The 22512-nt window shown below is 39.5% G+C and overlaps 1 protein-coding gene across 1 annotated transcript in view; it reads right to left on the bottom strand.

Annotated features, from left to right (window-relative positions):
- BRWD3 (bromodomain and WD repeat domain containing 3) overlaps nucleotides 1–22512 on the bottom strand; it is a gene marked incomplete at its 5' end in the record, with an annotated part of 122000 nt that overhangs the window by 63326 nt on the left and 36162 nt on the right. The window contains 10 exons of the mRNA XM_019521031.1: nucleotides 320–545; nucleotides 3427–3555; nucleotides 4588–4722; nucleotides 5228–5381; nucleotides 7813–7917; nucleotides 12621–12661; nucleotides 16455–16555; nucleotides 18477–18547; nucleotides 19818–19918; nucleotides 21068–21289. Of these exons, the coding sequence (XP_019376576.1) occupies nucleotides 320–545; nucleotides 3427–3555; nucleotides 4588–4722; nucleotides 5228–5381; nucleotides 7813–7917; nucleotides 12621–12661; nucleotides 16455–16555; nucleotides 18477–18547; nucleotides 19818–19918; nucleotides 21068–21289 (1285 nt within the window). The remainder of the gene's footprint in view (nucleotides 1–319; nucleotides 546–3426; nucleotides 3556–4587; nucleotides 4723–5227; nucleotides 5382–7812; nucleotides 7918–12620; nucleotides 12662–16454; nucleotides 16556–18476; nucleotides 18548–19817; nucleotides 19919–21067; nucleotides 21290–22512) is intronic.

Genomic DNA, 22512 nt, shown 5'->3' with positions numbered 1-22512 from the left:
ACACATGAAGACACGTACCAAAAATTATTTAATGCACATTAAATTTAGTCACGCTTAAATGAACATGTATACGCGCCCATTGTGAACCAAAGACACCCAGCCCACCGATGTCTGAGTGCTACAGTTTCTTCATCAGACTCCAACTCTGTCTGTGGTTCTGAGATAATCTACTCTACAGATTTCCATTGCTTCCTTCATATTGTAATTCACTCCTCCCATATTAAAATTGGACTCAATTATGATTTCAGAAATTATTACAGTTATTTTCTCTAATGTTGCTCTATATCATTCAGATATGTAAGAATTTTAGAAAACATACCATTAGCCACATATCCCAGCTGAGGAATGAGTTGCTCATCCTTACAATTCTCCCGTCCTGGCACCAAACGTTGATATCTTGTGGGATGAGGATTTCCATCCACATCCACCAAGAATGGAGGAGGCATGAGATGTGGAGCCTGTTGAGTCTGTTCATCTAGCACATAGTTATTCGCATCACGAATCAGTGGTCGATAATCCGTATGGAAGAACATTTGATCTGGAATCTACATGAAAATAAATTTAGTAATAGATCCCACTTAGTAGTCTGTCTATTTTAGAATTGCTTCAACCTATCTCTATTCTGGGAGCCATCTTGTGACAAAAAACAGATTCCCAACATAAATATGTTCTAACCTCAAGAATCTATCCTCAAAGAAAACTTCTGCACAGATCAAAATTCAGCAGCGCGATATGCCCAAGAAAATTAGAAACAGGAATATGTGACTTGTACATCCTCTCTACAAGCCCTCTCTTTGCCAGAGATCTGCCACAATGAAGAGGACAGGGTAGAGTTGCATCTTATACAGATCAAAGATGCATAAATGAAGAGGAGATAACAAGAAGCAAACAAAATATTTACATGGAGAGAATGGTGAGCGGGAAAAAGAATGAAGAGCCCTGGCACCAAGAGGATTTCAGAAGACCAAAGTCTCACACTCCCAGTAAAACATGGCTGTTACAGACTAAATAAAATAACTATTCTAATATTATAAAAGCCTTAGTCTGTCTGTCCATAATGCTTTATTCGCAATCTGACTGGCTGTCTCGGCAGCCAGAGTGCCCTATACAGTCAGAGACAGAACTGGAGTGCCACCAAGACAGTGGGGACTGAGGGGTTGGAGGGGAGAAGGGAACAGGAAGGAGAGAGTGGGTTACCGGTGGCTGCGCCCCACCACAGCCACCATCACCACTGCCAAAGTGGCAAGGGGGAAGCAGGGAGTAGCCCTGGCCCCAGCCCAAAGCAGCAGGGGGAAGGTGGGAAACAGCTCTGGCCCCAGCCTCAGCCCAAAGTGGCAGGGGGAAGTGGGGAACGGCGCATGCCCCAGCCCTGGCCGTGGCCCAAAGCAGTGGGGGGGCGGAGGGGAGGAGGGGAACAGCCCTGCCCTCAGCCTTGGCCCTGGCCCAAGGGGGGGTGGGGGAAGGGAAGGGCCTCTGTCCCCACTCCACCCCTCCCCGCCTGCGATTCTTGACAGGCAATTTGCTAGTTAGCAAATATTATTGCTACTATTAATATCCTAGACTCTACCTGACTAACTACAAAGGTCTTGTTTCATTTAGGGTTAGTTACTGTTTGCAACAGAACTAAAGGCATACACACCAGTTCAGACTGTCATGAAATTTTCTGTGCTTCACAGGGGTTTGGGATAGGATTCAGGGTACAAATTCAGCATCATCTGAGCTAAAGATTCCTTTTAAAGCTATGTGCTTGGGAGGATTCAGGATGGCACGCATGCTGCCTGCTCTCTGCCTGAATTCTGCAGAGGCTCTTTTGGAAGTTTTGCCTCAAGATCTAGAGTTCTGGTTTCAAGTGCTTTACAAGCTATGAAGAAACTGTTTTTTACCAGTATTTGCAAGGAACTAGCATTAAGTAGAAGGAAGAGAAAAAGTTGTAATAATTGTAAAAATTTTAATAAACAGTTAGGATAATATAATAACGATTCATGTTTGTCAACTATCTCCTAAACAATTGTTTGGCACGATCAAAGGAAATTTGTTTATAGCATTTTCATTTTTGAATAATTACTTTTGAACAGTGCTAAAAAACATGGCACATTGGTGGAGTGGACGTGAAGGTAGGGCATTACTGGTGCAGTATGGGGGCTGACTTATGCAAAGACAAACATATTAGTGTTCTGCATTTACATATGCTACAGAACTCCTTGCTGACTCGGCACACAAGTATGGTAGGACAAAGTCTAACATCTTCTCTTTGCTAATGCAAAACTCAGGCTTAAGTCAGCTTCAGTCTGGCCTACACTCAAACACTGAGCCTAATTCCAGACAATTCCCTCCAACATCTTCACGTGCCAATAGAATTCACACATGCTAATAGAATTTTAAGCTACTGCCTTAACTTACCTGTCACTAAGGCCCAAAGACCAAGGTCAATTATGTCACCATAAGGCTACCAATTCCTCTAACATGGTATCTGGGCATTACCAAAGCATACTGCCAAGCACATCACTGAAATGACCTGTACTTAAATCACCAAGGTACACCGTCCTCAAATCACTAACAGCTCTTCCAACTTGCTCCCAACTCTCCATTACTGCACTTATCTAGTACTCTGAGTACAAATGAAGCACATGCAGTAAATGCTTCAATCCATACGTAGAACACAATTTAAAAAAAAACACCAAAATAACAATAGATTTTCATAGTCCTTCATAAATATTCATTATGTATTTAGTAAACCTTTAATAAACCACTTTCAGTGGCCATTACCAGCTCCAGAGGGTAAAGTTAAGGTTGCGGAGCAGGAGTAGAGTGTTGCCTTAATCCTTATTTCCTTATTTTCAAGTATCATTTAACTGATGAAGGTTTTTTGGACATTTAATTATAGAAGCACGTGTAATAGTAGCAGATTTTTCGGATGCATGAATGCACAATCTTGAATAACTATATAGTCTATTTTCTACTCACTTTGCACATGAAAACTTACAAAAAAACTTTTCTTACATTTGACAGAACAAGACAGAGACTAACCACCTACTTTGGAAAAAAGAACTTAAAGTGAATTTGAAATATTAATATCAACAGGTCTTAAACCTCCCCTTGTTCCTTCCTTAAGTTGGTTACGACCTTCTTTTGTGTTTTGTAGAAAAATACAAGCAATGTTTTCCTTACTAGGTTAAATTAAATGTATAAAAAGCTTATACTATTTTCTTTTTTATGTTTGCCAGTCATCCCCTAAACTCATTCCTCAAGATTCGCTGTTAGATATTTAAAGCACGTGTAATATTTTGATTTAAATAATGAGTGACTATCACACAATCCAGTTACCATTTAAAGTTCATCAGGAAAAAAACACAAAGCCACAACATAAACACTTCCAACATAAAATCAGCCCAAGATGCAGAAGCTTTTCAAATGCAGCCAACCCACCTTTTCATAATATTTATTGCATCCAAAACCAAATAATAGCAGATGTCCATGTGAATCTGTGCAAGCAAAATGCTGTCCATCTGGTGAGAATTTGCAATCAAAAACAGCACCATGGCCTTGGCCCTCAATCTGCAATGTGGGAACACAGAATGTCCATTTTAAAATTATTTTTTCTCTTTGACACAAGCTTCAATATTAAGATTCCATCTGTCCCACTTCGTAAAATGTGTAGCAAAGTAGCTCTGCCTCTAAGTTTCAGTTCAACATAAATTCCCATTTTATACCAATATGATGGATTTTCACTATTTTTTCCACTTTGCTATCTTTAACCTTTACTATTCAGTTAAATTTCAACTTAACTTTCTACCTTTCCTAAAGTCTTAATGTCAATGCTGTTAAGTTTTCTTTTGAAAAAGCTGATCAACAAAACTTCAGTTAATTTTCATAAAAGATGCATCATACCCTTACGTTTTGCAAATACAAGAGATTACTGAAAGACTTTCTATAATTTTAAAATACACACAATAAACAATGCAGATTTGTCACACTCGGGCATCTTCCCAAATCGTGTTATAAACACTGGTCACAATGGGTGCATCCCCATGAGCGTGCACATACAGGGGCACACATTTGCCGTGGGACAAATAGCAGTGGCACATATTTGTGCCACTGCTATTTGTCCCCAAGCATGCCCCTGCACATGTATTTTGGCATGTGGCAAAAGTACCCAGGTGGGGTAGAGGAAGCTGGCCCCAGCAGCTTTACTTGGGTTCCTGGGGCAGCAGTAGTACTGAGCCAGTCACTCAGAGCCTGGAAAGCAGCCAGAGCATGGCTCTGATGTGCCAGGTTCTGGTTTCTGGCAGTGCATGTTGCTGCCATGTGCCCCAAGCTGCTTTTTTTAGCAGCAGGTTTGTTTTTTTGTTTTTAACACTGGGATCTCCCACTGTCAAAAAAAACCCTGCCATGCTGCGAATTAGCAGTATGACGCATGGGTACACATGCACCATGTGCAGTTTGCAGCATCTCAAATGGCTTCGAGGTGCCACACACTGCACGCATGCACTACTCATGGAGACACACCCAGTGAGTTTATCACTGGGGTCACTTCTGTCCTGACATCCAATTTTGTTCAAACATGAAAATATTCCTAACCATTCTTACCATGTTAAAGTAATTGCGAATTTTGGTTCCTTTGTCAATATCCCAAACAAAAATATTCCCATCATGACCTGCAGAAAGTATGATCCTTTGGTCAAATGGATGAGCTTCCAAGACAAAAACTTCATCATCATGGCCCTGTGATGAAAGCAAAGCAAAGGAAACTAAACTTTCTATGAATAGTTCCCTGCACAGCTAAGTATTTAGTTCCTAGTCCTCTTGACTCAATCATATACAGTGGCTGATTTTATTAAATATAGTCATCCTCATATCTATGGACTGCCAACAATGATCAGATATACAGCTGGACACAGCTACCCCAGGCATCCATCTTAGTGCCAATAAAGAGAGCAGCTTCAGCTTCCTACTCTTGGGGTTGGTTCTATTCTAGTTATGGCCACTAGAGATGTCTATGTTAGCTAGGAATCACTAGGGCACAGCACAACCTCAAGTCATTTCCCTGCGACCTTGTTGTACAGAAGGATATATCATGGGAAAAGAAAAGCATGCAGCTGACCTGCTTCAGCAATAAACTGTTCCTCAATGTTGTTAAGTATGGCACAATTTAGCCCTTAATCATTCCTCATCATGTCCTGACACAAAGCTACAGTCCTTTAAAATTATTCACTGTAATTTTACTCACCGATAAACTATGAAGAAGCTGCCCTGTGGATGAGTTCCACACTTTCAAAAGGAAGTTGTTAACTGCTGTAATGACAGTGCTATCGTATCGATCCCAAGCCACCATAGTAACCTTTAGCTTAGTTATCTTGTCCTCCCCAGATGCCACGCTGTTCCTGAAGGAATTCGAAATTGAAAAACTAAAACTAATACCTCAACATCTATACAGCAAAACCTATCAGCAGAAATTTGATCTGAAATTAATTACTGTCACACTACTGTATAAAGGGAAATGAACTGTGACTACAGATGAAAACAAATGGTTGCTCATGCAGTCATGGTATGTGCTTTGTGGAAGCAAAAGCAGGGCACAGAAAATATTCTATGCTATTGCAACTTACATTGAAGTGCTTCTACTTTCTCTGAAAAGGAAGAAGTAATTTCTCTTCCTGTTGTTCATAAATGAACATTCTAATTTTTCCACATATTTTCCTGGAAATGAGTGGTTTTCTTTTCTTATCAAATCTCTCATGTAAGGTATTAAAGTCCAAATGGGTACAAGCTGGCTAAACAACCTAAATTACACTTAGATAGCTATTTTATTAAAAACAAAACTATATAAGATACATATAGATATACTGCAATAGCCTGGGGAAATGTATGAAATTGCCTTATGGGTCTTTCTGATCTCCATTTTCTATGAATGTGTGTGTTCAAATGCATGACACTTACTGAAAACCTTTGAACACACACACACAAAAAAATACTATAACGCTACAAACAGATGTTATTTCTGTCACAGGTTCAGCTGTGCTGGGATGTTTCCCGGTACACCTCATGGACTAGCAGGTACAGACACTGCCTGGAGCCGTCGTCCTGCAGGATCAGGTTCTTACTGCTCCTGGGGCTTCGGGGGCCTGATTCTACAGGACAAGAGACCTAGGTACCAGGCCCCAACCTGGGGCAAAGTACTTGTAAGCATGGAATGGGGAACCTGTTCTAGAAATATGGGTTTCTACAGCTCTGCACTGTGAAACATGCACCTTGAAATCCCCAGCTTGGGACTACTGGAGAGCACAGGCAGCCCCAGGCTGCAGAAATCATGCCATAACTGAACAGAAGTCTGCCATGATAAAGTGGCACATACTATTAATAATAATCATCAAGCTCACATTCGTGGTCATTTGGGGTGCAAGGATGTCTGTTCATTCATATTTTGTGCTACCACAAAAATGTTTCTGGCACAACAAGGGCAACATCTGTTCGCAGTTTAAGTAATTGAAGAGCTAACAAGAATTTCAAATCTTAGAAAGCTACTGGGGAAAAATGCTGAGAAACAACTGAAAACATATTCTGATAGTCTTACAACTAAGTCGGACCTTGGGATGAAACCATGAAATTCCAAAATATGTTTTAAATGGACATGGTAAGGAGGAAAAATAAAGGGACAGCACTCCCAGGTTTTCCTTTCTTGCTGCCATTTAACTGCAACTAGATAAAGAAATTTAAAGAATGTCATCACATGCATTTTTCCTAGGATATAACCTACTGAAATTCAGCATTGTAAGTGTATTTTTGCAGATCTTCAGTACTCATATTAATGACTGGGTGACTCAATCAAAATTACTGAATTAGTATAAACAAGCGTGTCTATAATACAACTATGAAGATAATCACACACAAGATATGTGTTCATTTATTTTTGTCAACTTTAAATTTAAAATGCTAATATTTGTAAACAATACTCCATCGTGCCAGAATCAATGTGCCAGGGCATATTTTTGTAAAAAATAAAGAAATCCTGGAAATTTCAGGGCACATCATGCCAGCTGATAATAGACCTTTTGCTGAGAGGCAAGAGAAACATTTATTCTGTAGTGCTGGAGTGCTGTTGTAGCCTTGAAGGTCTAGAGTGAAGAATGCATTGCAACAAAAGCTTGTCCAAATGTATCCCAACCATGCAGCTGGTCTAATAAAAGGTATCACCCAGACAAACCCTTGTCTCTCACTTCTTCTGTACATTTTTTAAAGTGTGCAGGTAAGTCTAGAATTGAGGTTTTAGTACAGAATCTTTCTAAGAGATTAACTCAATTCAACATTTTGTCTTCTTCTATAAAACAGGACTTGCCAACCAGAAAAAGAAGAAAACTGCAGAAACAATATGTTAACATATTAATTTTGATATTAAAATCTGCAACAAACTTTTGTCATGTAATGGACAAGGCCATCTAATTTTCAATGTATGTATATACTACAGGAAAACTTAATTTTTAATCACTTGTAAAGAGGACAGGGAACTGCTGCTCAAAAGCATATGTAAGTTATTAGGATGTTAAACCTACATGCTCCTGCAGCAGTTCTCTAAATTGCTGCAACTTTAACCCAGAATGAAACAGGGTTAAAGCTGCAATGGTTTTGCTACAGGAGCATGCAGAGGTAAGGGTTAGAGCCTAACACATCCTATAGAACATTTGACATAGCTATAATTTGTCATGTCTAGCAACACCCTGAAATTAACATAGGAGAATGCAGTTTTAAAGCATATTAGCTGATAGAACATGTTGTTCTTATGCATAAGTGAGGTTATAATATACGGTACTCTTTTACCCTGTCATTTTAGTAGCCATATCCAGGACTATACTCTTCCAGTCCTGCTGCTGATAGTGCCATACTCTTGCTGTTCCATCTCTGCTCCCACTGACAAATCTTAAGCTGTAGACAAACATGAGGGGGAAAAAAGATGTAATTTTGAAGGTAAACCACTGTGTCTTTTGGTCTGATCACCATTTGTGCCGCCCAAGCCTTTTTCTGTGGAGTCCTCCCTTCCTAGTAAGGGTTTGTCACTTAAGGATTGGCCAGTTCCTTAACAGACAATTTCTGGAAGTAAGTGGTGGACTGTGGGGTACAGTATTCACCTGGGTCTTCAGGAAAGTTCACCAAGATCACCCTTTTTATGCCACTGTACAATAAAATACATCTATATTTCTTGCTTAAACCTGTGCACCCAAGTATGTGTGTTTTTAGTCCGGAAACTTTATTTGCCTTTCTGGTAAATTACTGTCAAAGAAAACTGGCAGCGATACAACTAGCATGCCAGTAGCAAAGCCATTCAAATTGGCATCAAAGCCAGATATTAAAATTTTTACAGTACCTATTCCATGTATTGTTTGTGGATCTTTGATCTAGACAGTATCATTATAAGACAATGAGGTTTCAATTCTTGTATAAGATATTGTACAATACAAAACAGTTTATATACCACAACATTAATTACATTTAGTTATAGCTAGCAGATGGTCTTGAAGTGAATTCAATGTTGTAATTCATATATTCTGCACATGTTTTTAAGTGATAGTCATAGATCCCTTGAGAAGCTCATAAGGGCAGCAGGAGATAAAAAGATACATGTCCAGATTCTGTTATACATTTAATGGATTAAAATGGGGGAGAGGGGAGAAGCATGCCAAATTTGATGACAAGTAACTAGCTTTCTCTGCAAGCTGAATGTTTACATGTTGTATGTAAAAAGTTCAGCATTAGCAGTGTAACATAACTTACATAAAAATGTTAAAATCATCAATGAAACATTCTTCTTGCGATGGTAAAATAATACCCCAGTTTGCACAGTTTATGCAATTGAAGTGCAACATTTTTACTCATCCAACATATCTTCACCCACGGCTACCCTTGTCTATACATTGTGTTTTAATAAATCATCTTACTTTTTTTAAATCTGTTTTTCCCATAACAGATGAAACACAAACCATGCCAGGTAGCTATGTAGCTTACTTCTGCCCAATTTTATTTCAAAGACTTTTTACTTATACCTCTAATTTAAAAAGGGGACTTCTCATTTTATATTAAAAGTCTTGATCTCAGTTATACTGACATTTCAGCACTTAACTGACTTACCATATTGTTCCAACTATAAGTTGACACTGAATAAAAGTCAACCCCATGTTTTTAGGTTCCATTTTAGGAAGCACTGTACAATGAATAGACATTGATCACTATAGATTAAAATTTGAACAGCTTCTGCCCTTACAAAATCCCACAGGAGAATCACGTAACAGAAGGAAAGGACTCAAAGGATTATATATAAAAATACTACAAAAAACTGTAGCAAAAACTGTTCTAACTTAGTATTCTTACCATAAGCACAGAACTACTGCAAATACAGAAGTTAAGACTGTTGGGGTCCTAATCAGGTAAACACCCTCTGCTCCCCCAGTATAGAGCCAAAGGCAATTTTTTGGGTTGTTTGGACAGAAAATGAAGGGTAGACTTAATCAGAACAATGCAGCATAATTTTCAATGGGATGTGTACTCCCTACAACACTTATATCAGCTCTATACTTTCAAAGACCTTGCAACAGTAATATTGGTATAATATACTGACCAAAAAATTATGTGGATAAAAACTACACAATCAAATCTACATGGTTTATTATATGGTTAATCCCACCAAGTGAAGCAAACATCTACCCTAGTAGTACTCAATCTCTGGACTACAGGGCTCCCCCAACAGGTCCAGAATTCAGCAGTCAGGGACCGGTACTAACACAAATTACTGCAGCATCCACAGCTGTCACTGCTCCCTAATCACCAAATTTCCAGACCTGTGAGCTGGGTGACACACCCCACATGGGGTCTCTCTAGCACGCAGGGTCACCCAGTGGCTACATCCAGTGTGACCAGGTCAGCATACTGGGGTCACTCTATGGCCAGATCCTGCATGTGGAGCCTGGCCAGCTCACGGGGTTGCTCTGTGGCCAGATCCAGTGTAGGCCCCATGCTGGATCAGGCCCATGGACTAACCTTGCCTATGGGATCTGGCCCACAGATGGGCCTCAAGCCACTCATCCTGCCCATGGGTCCAAAAGGTTGGCCAACAGTAATCTACAATATTGACTTTTGTCAGAGCAATTGTGTTTTGGTCACTAATTAATGTGTGTTACACCCCTAAGTACTAAAGCTACTCCAGCAGAAGTCAGGAGTGTAGACCTGGCATTAGACACTTCTGAAAATCCCACCAAGGGGTATTTGATTAAATCAGGACATTCTGGCTTATTCACCTTTGTCTTCTGATGCGAAAGGTCTTGCAGGATAGAGTACCATGTTTCCTTGAATCCAAGATGAGGTTTCTTTCCCCCCCTCTAGTGAGCATGGGGGGAAAAATAGGCCTCATTTTAGATTCAAGTACTGGCCTGGGACAGGTAGCAGCTCAGCTCCAGCTCTGATCCGGGTTTGGGGCTGAAGCTAGAGCTGAGCTGCTGCCTGACCCAGGACAAGATGGCTCATTTGGCTGGGGAGAAGGCAAGTGGCCAGGGGGAGCAGGGGAGACCGTGAGGTGAAGGGGACCTCTGTCCCTACCTTCAGCCTGCCCCTGTAAATTTCTATATTTTCTTTTTGTAAGGGCCAGAAATATCGCCAGAGGTAAGCAAATAAGTATGAATAATACAGCACACAAGAGAAGTGACAGCCAAGATATTAAGGTTTTATAACCTGGCCCTGCAACTGGCTTTCCACAGGTGAAATCAGTAAAAGGATAAGGGTTTAGAGAGCAGGTGGTATATATACACAAGTACCTCATCTACTGTAATACAATTCTAAGTTCTGTAACTCACAGTTCCTACCATATACCACATAGGCTCAGTGGGAACTATTTCAAACTAGGGAACATTAACACTACTGCACTTCATTCCTATATGGCATTAATGACGCTTTGTGCCTGAAAAGTCAATCAATGAATCAATCTATGAATCTAAGTCCAATAACTTTTAAGGGAGAAATACCTCAAAAATGTGGTTAACATTACTCCAATAGTACACAGGATCTATAGTCTTGTGAAAAAGCTGAATTGCAATATTGCCTTACTGAATATTATACACAGAATATTTGAAAGCATTGGGACTGAAAGCATTAAAAAACAGAACTCAGTGTTGCTGAACTCAAGGACAAGGAAAGGCCTTTCTGCTTAGTCAAGCCATTTTCCAAAGACAGAAGAAATCATGCATTAAAGATTTAAGTTAGGTAGCACCACGTGGATATCCTGATTTTTTTGTAAAAATATTAGTGCTATGCTGTAAGAAAGCACTTTACATTATGCCAGTCAATTTTTTAATTTTATCTGATGCAAATTTTGCTAGTGGCCTATCCATGTTATATTAAAGGTATGTTATATTAAAATACAGTTTAATATAGAAAAGGGATCCATTTTATATTAAAACAGATATAATCCAGTAAACTGTCATCTTAATTTCAATATCCTGCTTAAAGAAGGGAAAATGAGTACATGATGGAATAAAGATAGAAAAAAAGAGAGAAAATCATCTTTTCACTCAGTCCTTTTGGTACTGTAGATACAGTAATACAGTAGATTGTATTAATAGGGAGCTGAGCAGAGTGCACACTTCCCCTGATATCAAAGAATTCTTCCTTGTTCCCAACTATTTGCCAAGAAGGGACAGAACAAGCACTGGGTGAAGGACACAGGTAGCCTCTCCTTTTGGACCTCATTGTAGAAACTGAGGAAAATATAGTCCTGAACATATGAACGACTTAAATCATTACCATACTCTTTTCCCTCTCTCCCTCTGCAGGGTCTGCAGGCATGGCAAAAGTGTCTCATGAAACTGCTTGTCAGAGTGGGCCGTGTTCAGTAACTATACTCTCCTGTGCTTCTAAGAGCACCACATGTCATTGTGCCTGCTTTCCTAAGGAAAAAGTTTCCTCCAAAAAGGTACCAGCCCACACTGAAAACACCACACACCTGGGCCAACCTACATATCTTTAAACTTTCTCTAATATGATTTAAGCCAGAACTAACAATCTATACTCCATGTTTTGACTACATGCAAGTTTAACGAAGTAGTTATTAATAAGAAGGAATTATTCAGAAACTTGAGTTCAGTGTTCTTATTCTGGCTAAAAGTACAGACATGCTACCAATCCTACTAGACACAAATCACGTATCATTCCTATTCAAGTCAATAATAAAATATTCAGCATCTGCAAATTCATCATGTACTACAGTAGGAGCCTGGCTTGTTTGGGCCGAGTGCATATTTTATGATCCTTTAAAAATCTTAGGTGGAGCCAAAATCTAACCTGCCTATTTGTGTTGAACAGCATATACTGTACAAGTAACCCCATTGTAGGCAACAGGGCTATTTGTGAAGAAGCTCCTAAATAAGAGTGAAGTCCTTAATCTGTTTTTTCTAAAGAACTTTGAAAAAAAAAAAAAAGTAAGAAGTTAGTCACAGCATATCGTTGGTGACTAAGACAGAGGACAGAGTGTCCAGACTCACAAATGTGTCACTGACTTGACATGTTATCTTGAAAAGTTAAGAGTCCTTTGGCAAATTAGCTTGCAGTGACATTCATACTGGAAAAATTCCAGAATACCTGCTTACCTGTCACCATTGTTACAGAACTGAACTGCAACCACTTTGTCCTAAAAAGAAGCAGAAAGGATTCTTTAAGTGTAAAATCTTTGTAATTAATGCTTTAAGATGAACTTTCAATTGGTCAAATTGCATCTTTACATGTTTTTTCCTATAAAATTCAAGAATAAAAAAAATTAAGGATTTGGAGTTAAATTTTCCCCAGAACAAACATATAGGGCAGAACTTTATGATGTCAAAGGGACTATGTGCTGCTCAAGAAGACAGATTCTGGGGCTAGGGACAGAAGTTGCACATAAACCAGTTTAAGTGATCAGAAACTGGTTTAAACCTGTAACAGAACAGAAGTTCACTCTCATAAACCAGTTTCAAAATGGCTGAAACTGGTTTAAGATAAACCTGGTTGAATGTCGTATCAGACTTCACTGATTTGGGTCAAACTGGCTTACAGAACTTCTGTCCCAGACTCCTTCCTGGTTTAAGCTAAATCAGTCCCCCAGCATCCCAGCATGCTTTCCAGCCCTGGGCCGGACTATGCTGTCTGCTCCAGAGAGCAAGGCTGGCTTCGCCCCTCTGCATTCTCGCTGGAGCAGGGGTGGGGGCATGGCCAGATGCCAGCTTGGCATGGCCTCCTGAGGCAAAGGGGGTAGGGAGAGGATTTATTCCCCTCTCCCTCCAGGACCCCAATCAAGGTCTGCCTGGCCAGGGCACAACAGCCCCTGTCAGGGCTCCCCCCTCACTGCTCCAGCAGTAGGGGTGACCCTATCCCCACGAGTTCTTTAACAACTGCATGTCAAACAACTGCCTGCACAGCAAAGATATCTAACACCTTGTTAAAACATTAACCCAAGAGCCATCCAGACTGCAATATGGGGCTAACAACTTTGACTGTTTCTCAATTATTGACCCACCTACCTAGCAGAACGTGTTTTCCTTTCCAGAGACTTACTGGAGGAAAGCACAAGATAGGACCCTTCTTAAGGAGAAGACTCTACCCCCTCCCACCTCTGGCAGAAACTAAAGCATGCAGTTGATAAAGGCCATGAGCGAGTGGGAAGAGGCTGGGAAACCAGGCTGGTCCTCTGCCACCTGTGAGCACAGAGCCAAACCCTGCAGGACCAGACTTAGAAGTGGAAGGTGTTTGCAAAGACCTTGCACAATCATCGCACCTATGTGCTGGAGATGGAGGTAAGGGAACAGGAGAGGGTCACAGACAGCTTGAGGGCTGCAGACAGCTTGACCAAAGAATGAAGAGAGCTACATTTACATTATAAAGCAGAGCCTGTAAATGGTGGGAATACCCCTAAACAAAGCCTTTCTGAATACCTGTCTGTAAGGAGATGCTCTGCCCTTAGGATTATCTAAGACTTATGCAAGGCTTTCTCTTGTTTTTTTTGGTTTACATTCCATTTTAAGCTAAACTAAGTTGTGTGCGCTCTCACTGTGTTTCACTGGGCTGTATCTTAGCTTAGGCAAAGATTTTGGGTTGTGCTCTGTTGTATGCTTGAGGCTGCAAACTGCTGTGATCAATATGTGCTTGCTTCAGAGAAAGGACTCCTCCCCGCCCCACCACCCATAGACCCCAGCTGGCACCTGGTGTGGGCTAGGGAGGGGATTTAAACCCCCACCCTCCAATGGGTTGGGGCCTGGTCATGCCTCCTTCACTCCAGCAGGGAGGGATGAAAACTTTTCTGAGGGCTTTCTCCCCTCCCCTTTGGCAGTGGCTGGCAGCAGTGCTCTAGTACTCCCTGGCCTCTGGCTTGAGCCACTGCAGGCATATGACTGCATTTCCTGATTCAAAAGTAGACAAGGTTCTTTTGGTAAATCTGATGTCTTTTATTAGACCAACTCAAACAGTTGGAAAAATTCTTCTTAACAAGCTTTCGGGTTTTCAACCCGAAAGCTTGCTAAGAAGAATTTTTCCAACTATTTGCTTGGTCTAGTAAAAGACACCAGATTCACCAAAGGAACCTTGCCTGCCTATGTCCTTAGACCAACACGGCTACAACCTAAACCCCAGATTCAGAAGTGAATCTCTGTCCATTTGTTAATTGGTTCAATCTGTGCAGCTTAGACCAACCTGCAAAGATTGAATGAATTCCGGCTCAGGTGTTTTTAATGTTGATCCCTAGCAGTTAATGTTCCTATTCAGGTTCCCTTTGAAGAAGGGATGTGCTGCCAAAAATGGTGGTACAAGTTAGCCTGCCAGAAACTGTGTAAGCAGAGGCAAGACATTTATTATAACCACATAGCTAAAAGGACCAACTGCCCTTCCCAGCTACCAAGAACTAGAGAGTGCCAATTCCCAGGGAGGATACAGAAGGTTGCATTTTAACTCAAAACCATTAGGACAGACTTGCAATTTTTGAACCTATTATTAAAAGGAGGTTAAATTATTTTCTTGAGAAAAAAGATTTGGCAAATTCCAGCCTTAATTCTATTTTAAATTGTTCAGAACCTGACATACATTGTTTTTTACACTGTATTCATGAATATTTAAGCTTATCACAAAATGAATTTGTCACATGTATTTGCTATTCAATATAATCACTAGATGACTGGTCATCTTAGTTATATGGTATTGTTTCTGGTCCCTGACAGAACGACTGTTAAAAATGTGAGAGTATGTGTGGAAGGAATGGGGGGAAAGAAAGAGAAAGAACACATGATGATGTTCCTGATCTTCTATTTTCAGACAGTGTCTGACAGCAGTCTGTGGAATCCAAAAAAGCAAAATTGGGAAGATTAAGAAATTACAGTTAGAAAAATCATTCTTAGACTTGTAAATTAAGTTATGGAAAAGGAAGTCACTGTGTTCTGTGAAGTCATTTTTAGATTCACTTTTTCTGAGAATAGCCTCTTTATTAACCAATTAAATTGAATTGGTCACTCCAAATTTTCAAAGGAGTCCAAGTGAGAGGGCTCCCAACTCCCACTGAAATTCAGTGAGCATTGAGCACCTGTTCCCCTCAGGCCACAGTCTTATTCCTAATGATGTTATTTACATGAAAAGCACAACTATTCAGCTGCATTGATAAATGACTCAAGTTCCTCACAAGTAATAGCTCTATCCATGTTTTTGTAAAACCTGCCATCAATAAACTTACAGGGAACCTATTATGTTAAGAGACATGATCTACATGCCAAATCTATTGACTGCATTTAATAACAAAGGAAAGGTATGGTGCCAAGTTAATAATTCCTATTTTTTCTATCAGTTCTCTTCAAAATTAACAAAATTCACAACTGAATTTCTTGAGGTTCTGATATAGATAAATATTGGCAAAATTTGTGTGTATCTTTCACATTCTTAAAAAAAATCCTAAAAATTTAGTATAATCTTACTTTATTTCAACTAAAATCAAAAGGAGTTTTTAAATCATCTTTTCTCGCTATGTTTTGACTTTCGGAATTCACATATTAAGACCAGAATTAACCCATTCTGTTCTCATTGAAGGGGTTTCTGGACAATATCAGCAAAGTCAGCTATTTATAATAAAATTAAAGGGAGAGAAGGAAGTCTGGAAACCTTGTTTGGTTCTTTGCTCTGCCAAAGACTTTTCATAAAACTCTGGACACATTCTTTAACCATCCCTATGCCTCAGTTCCCCATTCATAAAATGGGATAACAGCACTTCCCCACCTCACAGAAATATGATGAGGCACATGCATTAATTTTTCTGCAGACACTATAGTAATCTAGACACATACACACACACGCGCGCGCACGCACGCATATCTATGACAGACAGAAAAGAAGTGAAATAGGATATGCAAGACAAAACCTAAATGGCTGGGTAAGTTAAAAATGGAAAAAGATTTAATTTCCCATTCTTCTCTTACCGTATGGGACTCTAACTCAGCAATTTTCTCTGGAGATTCCAAGCCCAAATAATATATTCTTATCACATGATCAGTGCTACCTGTTGCAATGAACATGCCACCTGAAAAAAACAGTATTTTCTGTAAGAAAAAGCCACCAAAGAGTTACAGACTTCGACCATGTCTTACGGTTAAGGCATCATAATTACCAGATTTACACTGAGGATTTTCACTGGAATAGAACTTGTTTATAAAAAAATAACATTGGCTTCTTTTTTAAATCAACACCTTCTGGGACTAGGTAGGATTCAACATAATTCCTGCACTTTCATATTACCTCTAGTTACATAATCACTTATTTTTTCTGTGGGGCTCCAGCCTCAGTCAGTGTATGAGATGGATGGGCCTCAACTTTTCCTTTCAATGCACAAAAAAAAAAAAAAAAAAAAAAAATCACTGCATTTATTTTTCACCATAACATCTTCATACAGCAACTGAGCCTGCTCTAGCCTTGGGCTACAGGAGTGAAGTTGGGTTTTCTCAGTTAATGAACAGCTTTTCAATATTTTGTTTTATGCCTCATTACTTGCTATTAATATGGCATGGGCCACACAAGAAACAAAAGGGCATAAAATAAAATATTGAAAAGCTGTTCATTAAGTGAGAAAACCCACCTTTACTCCTGTACCCCAGGGCTGGAACAGGTTCAATTCCTCTCTGAGGATGTCACTGAGAGAAAAAAGAAAAGAAACCATGTAACACAGAAACTTGGATAATGTCACAAATAAAAAAGCAGCAGGAGATACAGGTCAAGGTAACCCTGATTTCCCCGTCCGGAAATGGATTTCACAATACAAGTTGAAAAATCAATTATTCAAATCAAGACACCATGGGCATGCCCAGAAAAGTGCACACGTGCGCTTTGCAGCACCTCGAAAGCACATGCAACACACGTGAAAGGGAAAATTAGATACTGGGAACTCCTGCCACCTAGAAAAAAAAAATGCAGCAAAAAAACAGGGCGGGTCACATGGCTGCAGCAGGTGCCACCTGAAACTGGAGCCTGGCGAGCCAGAGCCACACTCCAGCTGCTGGCCAGGCTCTGAGCTCCCAGATTGCCACTGCTGCAGCCCTGGGAGGCCCCAGGACCCCAGGTAAGGCTGCTGGGACCAGCTCACATGCTGGCCCTAGCCTCCCCTATCCCACGCAAGGCAATCTGCCACATGCCAGAGTGCACAGGCATGCCTGGACACAAGTAGCAGTGGCACTTCTGCTGCTGTTATTTGTCCCTGGGGAAATGCACATTCCCGCTTGTGGGGATGCAGTCCATTTAGACAGATGCTTTGACAAAAACTTAAGCATTATATACCAAGTTTCTTTTTTTTTCCTGAAACATGCAACTGCTAGAAAATCCAGAAATGAATTAAAGTGTACATAAAGCTTTATAGCACTGCCAGCATTAGAGAAAGGTTCTAAATTCTAATACTTTATAGAATGCTGTGGTAAGAGTTTATAATATTATAAACAGAAATTTAAAAGGATACAGTTTCTAAAGAGAAATTCATTGCAAGTGAAACAAATATCTGACTGGAGACTTCAAAATCTGGCCATAAAAAATTAACACTTCCCAATTACAACTTCCTTTATTTTCTCTATTAGCATCTAAGGAAAACAAAACAGATCTTTCCTACCAGATTTTCTATTGAAGAATTAGCCTCACTGAGCATACAAATTCCCATTAATTGTGTACTTAAAGTATTTTTTTTGAAAAAAAATTAATTGCAAGTAAACCATATTCTACAGAATATCTAAGTACTCCTAAATACATAATCTGTACATTTGTCTGGGATGGTTTAGCCAGGGATGATCCAGCCTTGAGCAGGGGTCCTTCCAGCCCTATTTTCCTATGATTCTGTATCTTCTTTATGACAGCTTCTTGTACCAGAAAGAGCTGATATTTTATTGTATTTAAAGATTACTAAGAATGATAAACTTGTTACCAAAATTAGTTATTCATGAAAAATCTTTAACTCCTATACATACCAGAACTGAAAGATGAACAAGATATCTGAACGCCAGGTCGTGATCTTTCAGCAAATTTCACAGGACGATCCCTAAATGCAAGAGTACAACATTTTTATTTTTCATTGCTTTACCTTAATACAACTTGAGAAGAGCAGTATCATTATTACACAGTGGTTAAAGTTAAGAGTCATTTTTAAATTCCTTTATTTCAGGATCTATACCTTGGAAGTTTATCATTGTTTAAATACATTTTTAAATTAATTTTATTCACTCTCTCTTTCTATTTTTATGACTTAAAAAGACTATTTAACCTATATAATATTTTGTTTGCATTCAACAACTCAAACATACTTAAAATAGAAACTGACAAGCCACTAATTAGTTTATAATACTATCAAACCCAAACACTCATTAAGCATCAAATTCTAACTACAGATGGGGGCAGACAGGGTTCTTTGGGTGAATCCGATATCTTTTACTAGACCAACTTAAATAGTTGGAAAATAAGCAGTCAGTGAAGATGTAGACTGAGGAGTCTACATCTTCACTGACTGCCTATCTTGTATGCGCACCAACCCAGTCTCTGGCTTCTTTAGTTTTCATTCCATCCAGGAAGAGCACACACCAACTGCTGAAACTTCCTTAGCCTGACGAAAGGTTTTTGAACCCAAAATCTTGCTTTAAAATGGTTTTCCAACTATTTAAGTTGATCTAATAAAAGATATCAGATTCACCCAAAGAACCTTGTCTGCCTACATCCTTAGACCAACATGACTACAACCTACACCCCTGTAACTACAGATGTGTGCATTTCCAATTAGAGTTAATGGAATTTACATGAATATCTTAAGAGAAGAATTTGGTCCAGTATGTACAGGCTTAAAGTGAGAGCATCTCTCTACAGCTTTTGTTGGGAAAGAAAAGAAAGAACTAAAAGCCCAAGCCTCTACAGCCTTCAATACACCTTGTAGGTTTAGCTGTCATGGCACATATGAGGAAAAAGTACAGCCCCCTAAGCCAATTTCATAGCACTTATATGGCTACAAAACTCCTCTCTTCTTAGGACTCCACACTGCCTCATACACAAGCATAGAATTGGGTACTGGGCAAATGAATCAGGGTCCATCTATAGATCTATGCAAGAACATAGCCCTATGAGACTTTTTCACTGAAGTATTATATATACCAGACAAAGGAATATGTGGCAAATGACTTCTCTTCATTTACCTATATTCTAAAAGTATTGTACATCAATCCTCTGCCCTTATGTCACTGACCCAGCTCTGACTTCACACATTTTCTAGAAGTCAAAATAAACCGGTGATTAGTTAAATGATCATAACATCCAAATAAGCTTACTTAAATTTCATTGTACTAGCATGCCACTGCCAGAAACAGATTGTTCCATCAGCACCAGTAGAAGTGAGGTATCGTGTTGTTCCTTTTCTTGCTGGAGAAAACTAAAAATAAAAATCACAGCAGTTAAGACAGCTGCCTTCCTTGTTCTCTTACATACAAGCCAGGGTGCACATAAATGAGATTAGCAAATAAAATCTTTTTAGGGAGAGCATGAACTCTCTCCTAACAAATTAAGAGACCAATATAATAAATCTCTACAGAAACTAAACTTCCATGACTATAAGATGGAGTATGTGTGTGTGTGCACTGCAAAATAAAGACACTCAACTCTACCACGCAGAAGGTAATTTCTTAATTTCTTACTGGAAGAATAGGACAGTAACCTAGGTCTTCTTTTTTTGTAACAAGAAGTGACAGAATACGCATTCTTTCCAGGACCTGAGCACTATCTCTTAGGACAGCCCATTTCAAGCATGGAACCCCACCCAAACACAATACAAGCCAAGCCTCTGGTAGGAATCCCAGCATCTTCCCCTTCCCAGCAGATATTTTTTGGCAGGAAGCAGAGGTTTTTCAACAATGTTGCACAAAGGCCATGGGCTCAACTTTGATTTCAAAGTCCAGACAAAGGTCAGTCCTTGAGCTACTAGGCATTTGTAAATGGCTTATGCTGTTTATGAACAATGACCATTCTTAACAACATAATTTCTAAACCACTTTGTGTACCCATTTTAGAAAAAGCTATTGCAACCTGTCAATTCAAACATCTAAAAGAATTACAAATCTTAAAAATTCATTAAAATCTTGGAGAGGGGAACCAAATATTTTAAATCCACAGTGTTAATTCAAAGTAAAATGATGTCCTACAACACCAAATTCTTAAAAATCAGCTTGCATTAAATATAAGGCTGTATAAATTCCAGTTTAGAATACTCATGTGAATGGAGCACATGAAAACAAGCCTAATTCAATGTTCACTATAAGGTTATAACAGTGTAAAAATTATAGTTTCCATTTACATATCACCAATGTGAAACCCAGTTTGCTCTGGGCCTACATCTGTGCAAGGGAACTGTGTTTAAAAAAAGTGCCTGCTACACAGGCCATGGGGTAACAACAGCTTTCAGTTATTGTCAAGCTGGGGAAGATCTCCACGTGAACAACTCTACAAAAAATATCAATAAACCATCGTTCCTTCCTATTTTAGGAAGATACTTAAAATGTGAAGAAAAGATTCTGTTACCTCTTACCTGTATGGAAGTAATGGAAGCTGAATGGCCCTGCAGAACAGCAACAGGTGCACAGGTTCGAAGACACCACACTCTGACTACCTTATCACAACTGCCTGCAGCAAGCAGCGTGTTTTCATAGTTAACAGCCATGTCAGAAATTTCAGCTGAGTGTCCTCGCAATGTTGAAAGCAGACGTCCATCATCCGTAGCCCAGATTTTCACCAAACAGTCATCTGAGCCCTAAGGATACACAAACAACTAAGGAGTAGGCAAAACATATCACATCTCCAAACATTTTAGATGAACAAATGCCCAAAACAAAGGTCCCTGCGAAAAGGTCGCTACAGTGGAATTCCACAGAAAGACACTCGGCATTCTAGATACCTTTGCAGAATCGGGGATTTAAACATTAGTTAAAATGGGAAACTGACTCTCAATGTTAATATGACCCCTCTACAGTATTATTAATGTAGTAATAACATATCTGTTTGAAGATTAGAGATGATGAGCACTTCCAATTTTCACTGAATGCTCAGCTCTTCTGAACACAGAAAATACGATTTTTCAGCACACCTCCAAGCTACAAACAAAGCTTTGTTTCCTTCAGGGAACCTACTGTTCCTTTCTAATCAAATCATACCAATAATAAAGGTTTATTAGAAAACTACAGCTTTATTCTGAAAAGCATTTCAAAGGTTTCCATTTGTTTGTAAAAAGCTCTGAAAACAGCTCAATTATATGGAATATAATTATACTCATAGCACTAAAATTCACAGGTGAAATGATACAAAAGAGAGGCCTAGTTATATGGTTTTAAAACCTCGATAGAATAATGCACTACAAAAGTTTTGATCATCACTTGTGTGGCAGGAGACAAAACATGCTTGGATGAGAGGCCCATGGAAATCTCATCCAAAGCAAGTAACATATATGTATGCTCTCCTCCTTTTGTAAACGCAAACTTGAGAATACTTTCAAAACTTTGAAATAACAGCCCAAACATAACCCTGACATAAGCAAGCATGGTTCCATTAACATAAATGGCAAAATAGCAGCTTACAGTACACCAAGAATGAATTTGGTCTACTGCATAATATGATTAGATTTCCTTTCTTTCTTAGTATGCAACAACCCAATGGAGCCCCATGTGAGGGCCTGGGGGATCTGTATAGGTACACCTTATAGAATTAATGTTTATTTGTTTCTCACTGCTAACTCCTTTTTGAATGTAGGCCTTTGTGTTCCCTGGCATGTCCTTGATGATGGACAGATATTCTAAGGTAGGGATGGCCTACCTGCAGCATGGGTGCCATAAGTAGCACAGACAGCCAATGTGCGTGGTATGTGGCAGACTGGGGAGGGGACAGACAGCATAGTGACAGACAGGGCAGGAAACGAAGCAAAGCAGCAACTCAGGTATGAAGCACAGGGTGGGAATCAGAAAGTGCTGAGTGCATGTTACC

Source organism: Gavialis gangeticus, unplaced genomic scaffold (assembly GCF_001723915.1).
Source record: "Gavialis gangeticus isolate Ggan-Ray unplaced genomic scaffold, GavGan_comp1, whole genome shotgun sequence".
Lineage (NCBI taxonomy): Eukaryota > Metazoa > Chordata > Crocodylia > Gavialidae > Gavialis > Gavialis gangeticus.
The sequence above is the reverse complement of the archived record's forward strand: the minus strand, read 5'-3'. Positions and strand labels throughout refer to the sequence as shown.